This window comes from Nicotiana tomentosiformis, unplaced genomic scaffold, assembly GCF_000390325.3.
Source record: "Nicotiana tomentosiformis unplaced genomic scaffold, ASM39032v3 Un00047, whole genome shotgun sequence".
Taxonomy (NCBI): domain Eukaryota; kingdom Viridiplantae; phylum Streptophyta; class Magnoliopsida; order Solanales; family Solanaceae; genus Nicotiana; species Nicotiana tomentosiformis.
The window spans coordinates 230,147-239,385 of record NW_027174606.1 but is presented as its reverse complement, the minus strand read 5'-3'; the positions used below and the strand labels follow the sequence as shown (position 1 = coordinate 239,385).

Below are 9,239 nucleotides of genomic sequence, written 5' to 3'. Positions count from 1 at the left end.
ACAGGGTGCCAGAGTGTTCTCCAAGATTGAGTTACGTTCAGGCTATCATCAGTTAAATATTCGGGAGCCAGTTATCCTGAAGACTACTTTTAGGACCCGATATGGTCACTATGAGTTTCTTGTTATATCTTTTGGGCTGACCAATGCCCTAACAACCTTTATGCATTTTATGCATAGTGTGTTCCGGCCTTATCTTGAATCCTTCGTCATTGTGTTTATTGACGACATTCTGGTGTACTCTCGGACTCGGGAGGATCACGAGCAACACTTGAGGACTGTACTTCAGACTTTGAGAGAAAAGAAGTTGTATGCAAAAGTTTCTAAGTGTGAGTTTTGGCTAGACTCAGTGGCATTCTTGGTCCATGTAGTATCGAGTGATGGGATCAAGGTGGATCCGAAGAAGGTAGAAGCAGTGCAGAATTGGCCTAGACCATCATCGGCTATGAAGATCCGTAGTTTTCTTGGTTTGATGGGGTATTACCGTCGCTTTGTAAAGGGATTCTCATCTATTGCAATGCCTATGACCAGGCTGACCCAGAAGGGTGCTCTGTTCAGGTGGACAGAGGAGTGTGAATAGAGCTTTCAGAAGCTCAAGACAACTTTGACTACAGAGAGACCCTTAGCATTGGATGTTCAGGCCTTAGCCAGCCAGTTTGTAAGATTGGATATTTCTGAGCCGAGTCGAGTGTTGTCTTGTATGGTCTCTAGGTCTTCTCTTTATGATCGTATCAGGGAGCGTTAATATGATGACCCCCACCTGCTTGTCCTTAAGGACACAGTTCAGCACAGTGATGCTAAAGAGGTCACTATAGGGGATGATGGCGTATTGCGGATGCAGGGCAGGCTATGTGTGCCTAATGTAGATGGTTTGCATGAGTTGATTCTTCAGAAGGCTCAAAGCTCGCGGTACTCCATTCATCCCGGTACCGCGAAGATGTATCAGGACTTGAGGAAGCACTACTGGTGGAGGAGGATGAAGAAGGACATAGTGGAGTATGTGGCTCGGTGCCTAAATTGCCATCAGGTGAAGTATGAGCATCAACGACCAAGTGGGTTGCTTCAAAAGCTAGAGATTCCGAACTGAAAATAGGAGCGAATCACTATGAATTTCGTTGTTGGGCTCCTACAGACTCAGTGGAGGTTTGATGCGGTTTGGGTGATTGTGGATAGGCTAACCAAGTCAGCTCATTTCCTTCATGTGATCACTACCTATTCTTCCGAGAAGCTAACTCAAATTTATATCCGCGAGATTGTCAGGCTTCATGGCGTACCGGTATATATCATCTCTGACCGGGGTTCGCAGTTTACATCACGGTTCTAGAGGGCTGTACAATATGAGTTGGGTACTCGGGTTGAGTTGAGCATATAATTTCACCCTCAGACGGACGGACAATCCGAACGCACTATTCAAATACTAGAGGATATGCTCTACACTTGTGTGATAGATTTTGGGGGTGCTTGGGATCAATTCTTACTACTTGCGGAGTTTTCCTACAACAACAGTTATCAGTCGAGCATCCAGATGACACCGTGTGAGGCTATGTATGGCAGGTGGTGTCGGTCCCCTGTGGGTTTGTTCGAGCTGGGCGAGGCTAGATTATTGGGTACAGACTTGGTCCAGGATGCCCTGGATAAGGTGAAGGTGATTCAGGATCGACTTCGCATAGCCTAGTCTAAACAAAAGGGTTTTGCGGACCGGAGGGTTCGCGATGTAGCATTCATGGTTAGAGAGCAGGTCTTGCTTCGGGTATCGCCTTTGAAGGGTGTTATGAGGTTCAGAAAGAAGAGCAAGCTGAGCCCAAGGTACATTGGTCCTATTGAGGTGTTGAGGCGTGTTGGGGAGGTTGCTTATGAGATTGCCTTACCTCCCAGCCTAGCAAGAGTCCATCCGGTATTGCACATTTCTATGCTCCGGAAGTATCACGGTGATCCGGCTCATGTATTGGATTTCAGCTCAGTCCAATTGGACAAAGATCTATCTTATGTTGAGGAGCCAGTAGCTATTTTGGACAGGCAGGTCAGAAAGCTAAGGTCAAAGAACATCTCTTCAATAAAGGTTCAGTGGAAGCGTCAGTCGGTCAAGGAGGCGACTTGGGAGACCGAGCAGGATATGCGCAGCCATTTTCCCCATCTTTTTACAGCTTCAAGTATGTCTCTATACTCGCTCGAGGACGAACGATTATTTTAAGAGGGGGAGGATGTGACGACCCGGCCGGTCGTCTTGAGAGTTGTAGCCCCGATCCCCTATTAACTGTTTTCCATGTATCCTTTTTTGCTATTATGACTTGCCAGGAGGTTTTATTTTGATTTTTGGAGTGTTTTGGGACACTTAGTCCCTAAACGGAAGCTTAAGTCTTAGGATTTGGACGCAGTCGGAACTGTGTGAAGACGACTCCGGAATAGAGTTTTGTCAGTTCCGTTAGCTCCGTTAGGTGATTTTTGACTTAGGGACGTGTCCGGATTATGTTTTGGAGGTCTGTAGCTCATTTAGGCTTGAAATGATAAAAGTCGAAGTTTTGGAGATTTTGACTGGTAGTGGAATTTTTTATATCGGGATCGGATCTGAATTCAGGAAGTTGGAGTAGGTCCGTAGGGTTGAATATGACCTGTGTACAAAGTTTGGCGTCAATCAGACATGGTTTAGTTGGTTTCGGCATCGGTTATCGAATTTGGAAGCTTCAAGTTCTTTAAGTTTGAATCGGAGGATGATAAGTGATTTTAGCATTGTTTGATGTGGTTTGAGGGCACGACTAAGTTCGTATGGTATTTTAGTACTAGTTGGTATGTTTGGTTGAGGTCCTGGGGGACTAGGGTGTGTTTCGAATGCTTAACAGATTGAGTTTTGGACTTATGCAATTGTTTAAGCTGTTGCACCTGGTGAAATAGCACCTGCGCATTTTGGGCCGCATGTACGTCGCCGTAGAAGCGGCCATGGAGCTGCCGAAGCAGTTTTGGCCGTGTCAAGCTGGGGCCGCAGGTGCGGCGATAGATCCGTAGAAGCGGAAACGTAGAAACAGAAGAGGAGCGCATGTGCGGGCTCACAGATGTGGCCCTTGTTCGCAGATGCGGACCCGGTTCCCCTTAAGTGATTTTCGCACCTGCGATGATATTTCCGCAGGTGCGCTACCACAGGTGCGTTTGAAGGCTCGCAGAAGCGAGATCTCTGGCAGAAAAAGGGCTAAGTGCGAGGGTTTGATTCATTCTTCAGTTTTGGACTTGAAAGCTCGGGATTTGGAAATTGTTCGAGGGATTTTCATAGGAAGCTTTTGGGTAATGATTCCTAACTCGTTTTTGGTTGTATCCCGTTAATCTACAGTTGTCTTCTCCATTTAATTTCGGATTTGGGGTTGAAAAATTGGGGAAAAGTTGAGAAAAGTTCTTAAGCCGAATTTTGGGATTTTGATCGAGATTTTGGTATCATATTTGAGTAATTTTGGTATGAGTGAACTCATGAGTGAATGAGTGTTCATATTTTGTGACTTTTACCCGATTTTGAGACATGGCCCCGGGGAGACGTTTTCGGACGATTTTCTAATTTCTTGCTTTAACTTTGATTTTATTAATTAGATTGATTTCTTAAAGTTGTATTTTTGGTATGTAATTGATTTTGGCTAGATTTGGGCCATTCAGAGCCGGATATTCATGGGAAAGGCATTGTTACCGATTGATTGAGCTTGGTTCGAGGTAAGTGGCTTGCCTAACCTTGTGTGGGAGAAATTCCCTTAGGCAATAAGGCATATCTAAGCTTGCCTTTCTTGCGAATCTCAGTAACGCCTTTTGTAGGCAAAATTTTCAAGAATACCCGATCATCAATGCGAAATGCTAAGTCTTGTCATCACACATCTGAATATGACTTTTGATAGCTCTAGGCTGTTAATAATTGCTCCTGAATGAGCTTTACTTTCTCTAAAGCTTAATCAATTTAATTAGGTCTAAGTAACTGTAATTCACCTATCTCGAACCACACCAATATGGGATGTGAATTTGGCCTCATAAGGAGTACTCTAGTTATGATGGTAGTGATGATGATAATAATTACAATGCAAGTAGTGTTTGGATTAAGCACCAAAGTTTAAGTTCTGTAAAATAGTGCACTTCACAGGCCGTTTAGAATATTGATTCGTTGAATAGAAGTAAAATCTAAGGACACAACGCTTACTTTTATTCTTCCTTATTATTGTTTTTGCATGTGATTGTTGATTATTCAATTTTATGTTGTTGTAATATACTTCAAAATAAAATAGGATTGAGTTTGTAACTGATGATTGACAAAACACACTGAAACAAATTATTTTAGTTGGTGTTTGATTGAAAATCATACTTTACTAGGAATAAAATAAAAAAGAAAATTTTCTTCAACATTTTTAACAAAAAATACAAACATGACCATAAGTTTATGGTTGTCTTTATATATTAGTGGTAGGCACGTACATTAGGCGAAATACATAAGTAGGCACTTAAAGTTGTCTCCTACTGCCAAATAGACATCTTAACTATACCAGTAACCTGATAGACAACTCTTCTAAAATATCCCTTAAATCCATCGGTCACAATCACCTCATGCGTTAAATGCTAGTTCTACTGATTTGTCAAGCTAAGAAATTAAACAATGACATATATATACAATAGTTTTTAATAAAAAAAAGACCCTCTAATTTGTTGAAAACAAAATGTAAAACTTCCCTTTACCCCCTTTCTTCTTCTTCCCCTAAACCCCTCACATGTTGTTCCTTCTTCCCTCTACGCTTTTGAATTTGAAAACATAATGAAATAAGTTTAACAGTGAAATTCTCATAAATAATCGATAAGAAATATCGCGACTCAATACAAAATTTCCAAAATTCGGGTGTAACTAAGTACATGAGCTACTAAAATGTCAACACAGTCAAACTGCTAATACAACTGTCTAGAAAGATAGAACAGTGTTATGTAAATAGAAAAGAAGGAGAGTCGAGGTCTGCGGACGCCAAAGCAGCTACCTCAAAAGTCTCCAAGCAGATGAAGCTCCAAATCTAGCAACTGTCGTGTCTGATACACCTGGATCTGCACACGAAGTGTAGTATCAGTACAACCGACCCAATGTACTCAATAAGTAACAAGACTAACCTTGGGCTGAAAGCAGTGACGAGCTCATATAGGTACACAGTAATAACTCAGAGATAAATCCTATGATCAGTTTGTAGACAGTACAGAAATGTAGGCATGCTTTCTAGTTTTATGAGGTTTGAGCACAACACAGATAAAATATGCCAAGTATGACTAATATAATGTTTGCCACATCTCGATATCTACATGTCAAGTATGCATGTCAACTGTAATGCAACATAGTGATAAAGTCATATACTCATACTCTCAGAGTATTCATCCTCACCTAACACACTCAATCACTCGGCACTCCCAATCACGCAGCACTCTCAATCACTCAGTACTCTGAATCGCTCGGCACTCGCACTAAGCACTCATCGGTACCTGCGCTCACTGTTGGTATGTCAGACTCCGGAGGGGCGGATCCTGCCTAAGCGCTAATATAGGCTAATCATGGCATGTTGCGGCGTGCATCCCGATACCAACGTGAATCAATAAAGCCTTCTACGACGTGCAACCCGGTCCCATAAATATCACTCACAATCAAGTCCTCGGCCTCACTCAGTCATCAATCTCTCCAGTCTCTCGGGCTCACAAAAACTCATGCCAATCAACCCAAAACAATGATATATGATGTAACAATAAATGGTAACAGAGACCGAGATATGATATGAAAATGATGAATGCGACTGAGTACGTAACTGCAATTTAAGCAAATAATTCAACAACAAAAACGACTTCTGTGGGTCCCAACGGTATCAACATATAGCCTAAACATGATTTCTAATATGAATCACAACTCAATTTATCTAACACATGTAGAATACATGAATAATAATAAGATTAGATAACTACACAGTTTCACGGAATAAATGAGTCACAAATACCACGATACATACCCACACGCCCATCACCTAGCATGTGCGTTACCTCAACACCAACTACATAACACGTAGTTTAGGAATTCATACCCTCAGAGCCAAGTTTAGAAGTGACTTACCTCAAACCGCACAAATTCCTACTCCAACAAGAACTTGCCTCGCGAATCGGCCTCCGAACGACTCGAATCTAGCCATAAATAACTTAATACAATCATTACAAGCTATAGGAATCAATTCCATATGATAAAGCAAGGTTCTTTAAGAAAAGTCAACCCAAAAGTCAACTCCGGGCTCACGTTTCGTAATCCAATAAAATTTATCAAATCCGAACACCCATTCAATAATGAGTCCAACCACACCAAAAATACCCAATTCCAACCTCGAATCATTACTCAAATCCCCAAATTTTACTCTCCAATACATGGGTCAAAAATCCCCAAATTTCACCTCACAAACATCAAATCTATGGGGGAAAATCAATGGGTATTTAATATTAATAGATAAAAATGACCAAAAGTTTCTTACCTCTTTAAATCTAGTGAAACCCCTCTAAAGAAACGCCTCTAACCGAGCTTGCAAAGTCCATAAATGAAGAAATCTCAGAACCCTTTGAATTAATACAATGTCAGTGCCTTCGCACCTGCGGTTCACTTAACCGCTTCTGCGGTCCCGCAGGTGCAACCAAAATTTTATTTCTACGGATTCCATGAAGGGCCCCCTACCTTCGCTTCTGCAGACAAGGTTCCGCTTCTGCGGAGTCTCACCTGCAACCTCCTCTCCGCTTCTGCGGAAGTTCCCGCCCCTTGCCATATTCGCACCTGCGCTCTACTTCCCGCATCTGTGATTCCGCAGATGCGGAAAAAACCTCGCAAATGCGTATCCCCTCAGCCCCAATGAAATCCGCATGTGCGATTCAAATTCTCTTATGCGGCCGCGCACATGCGACCAAATCCCTCGCAAGTGCGATCACACCAGACTTGAAACACTTCAGCAATCTTCTAAGTCCAAATTCCAATCCGTTAATCATCCGAAATCCACCTGAGGCCCCCGGTACCTCAACCCAACATACCAACAAGTCCTAAAGTACGATACGAACTTAGTCGAGTCCTCAAATCACATCAAAAACACGAATCATATGGCAATTCAAGCCTAAGGAAACTAATGGATTTTCAACTTCTATAATCGATGCCGAAACCTATCAAACCAACTCCGATTGACCTAAAATTTTTCACACAAGTCATAAATGACACAATAGACCTATTCCAACTTTCAGAGCTAAAATCCGAGATTGATAACCACAAAGTCAACTCTGGATCAAACTTCTCAACTCTCCAAACTTTTATTTTTCTAACTTTTGCCGATTCAAGACAAAATCATCTGCGGACCTCCAAATCAATATTCGGACACACTTCTAAGTCAAAAATTAACATACGGAGCTATCAGAACCATCCAAACTCCATTCTGGAGCCATTTACACATAAGTTAATATCCAGTCAACTCTTTCAACTCAGGCTTCCAACCTTGGGACTAAGTGTCCCAATTCATTCCGAAATATCCCCGGAACCAAACCAACCACCCCGGTAAGCCACATAATAACAAGAAAACATAGAATGAGCAATAAATAGGAGAACATGGCTATAATACTGTAATAACCTGACTTGTCGTTTTGAACATTTACGCTCTTTTCAACTATTTGAAGTTTTGAGTAGCTTTATATGTTGTATTATGACCAAGTTTGAGTTTTCTTTGTATTAGACCTCATAACGGAGTTTTGATGATTCCGTTAGGTCCGGATGGTGATTTTAGACTCGGGCATATGCCCGAAATTTAATTTGGATATTTTTGGGATGTTTCGACATCGTTTCATCGAGTCTAAGTGGTATCACCTTAATAAAATGAGCTCCAAATTCAGTTTTTAGTGAAATATTAGATCCGTATTGAAATTACGGAGCCATAGAAAAAAAGAATCATCGAATTCAGACATCGTATGAGAGAGTTATGCCCATTTTCGGGCGAAATAGAAAAGATCTCTCGTCGCCAGCACCCAGGGTAGCGTGGGGCGCTAGCCCTGGCGCTGGGAGTTCTTTTAGGTACTGGAAAAAATGCCACATGCAGTGCCCCACGCCACCTGTGGCGCCCGGAATACTATATACTCATTTCGGGGTTCATTTTTTCCCATTTCTCTTGGCCGAACTTTGGGGTTTTCCTTCACTCTCTCAAGACCTTCAACTCCCCACATCTTCAAGGTGAGTAATCCCTGTTAATTTGGTATTTCATTCCATCAATTCCACCCTAAAACTAACTCAATCCTCCATAAAATACATAGATCTTCAAGTAATTTCTTCAAGAACTCAAATGAGGGTTTTGCAAGATTTCTTCCAAAAGGTAATCCTACACCCTTAGACTTACATGTATGGATATATTATGGGAATATGAGTATGAATTAGGTATTTGAACTTATGGTATAGTGATTGGAAGCCACAAGTTCCCAATTTAAATACATAACCATTGTAGAGATTGAAAGGTGATTATTTGATGGAATTTTATTGGTTGGGTGTGGATGGATGGTCATGTATGTGATGTTGGAAGTTATGAATTGTTTAAGAATGATGGTGGGATAAATTATTGGTAAATGGTAGTAGTTGGATGAACTAATTCTATGGGTAAGAGATGTAGAGATTCATGCCTACTAGGTGTTTGATAAAATGCCTAAATGGCCTAAACTATGGAATTTGTTACTAACATTGGTTCCATTGGATGTTATTATTGTAGATTGAAGTTGCTTAGTGTAGTGGATCGTTGTAGTATCATTAAGGGACGAATTTGAGGTATGTTGGCCAAACTTCTCTCTTAGAATTGAATTCCATAATGTTCTCATAAGTTTCAAGTATGGTTGGCTCACGTTCCTAATTCCTATGTTCCGGGTTATCCCTTATAAACTTTAACTATTCTGAATGAGCCTTATGTCAAAAGATATATGTTCAAAGCATGGGTTGCGTATTAAAATATTATGGCTTTGAGTCGTGTTTCAAATGAAAGCTAGTATGCCAAATTGTGTGAGAAGAACTTAATATGCTTAAGACTCTTAATTGCTCATATATGTACCTAAAGTCTTGATTGAAAATGTATTATAATTGATAATCAATAAAGATGGTTGGAAGTGAAATAAGTGAATTGGGGATATAAAGTGTGGCCAACGTGCCAAGAGTGAAAGTTATACTTGTGGATAGTGGTGACAATGAAATGAAATGATGTGAGAAAGATTATGAAATG

General features: G+C 41.1%; 1 protein-coding gene across 1 annotated transcript; it reads left to right on the top strand.

The window, feature by feature from the left end:
* Nucleotides 1-1,720: 1,720 nt before the first annotated feature.
* On the top strand, nucleotides 1,721-2,188 carry LOC138903855 (uncharacterized). The gene has a single exon (XM_070192427.1). It carries the CDS (start codon nucleotides 1,721-1,723, stop codon nucleotides 2,186-2,188), a length of 468 nt encoding a protein of 155 aa, XP_070048528.1.
* Nucleotides 2,189-9,239: the final 7,051 nt, after the last annotated feature.

Excerpts from the sequence above, each read along its gene's own strand:
- LOC138903855 (XM_070192427.1), top strand. The coding sequence starts at position 1,721 with ATGGTTAGAGAGCAGGTCTTGCTTCGGGTATCGCCTTTGAAGGGTGTT.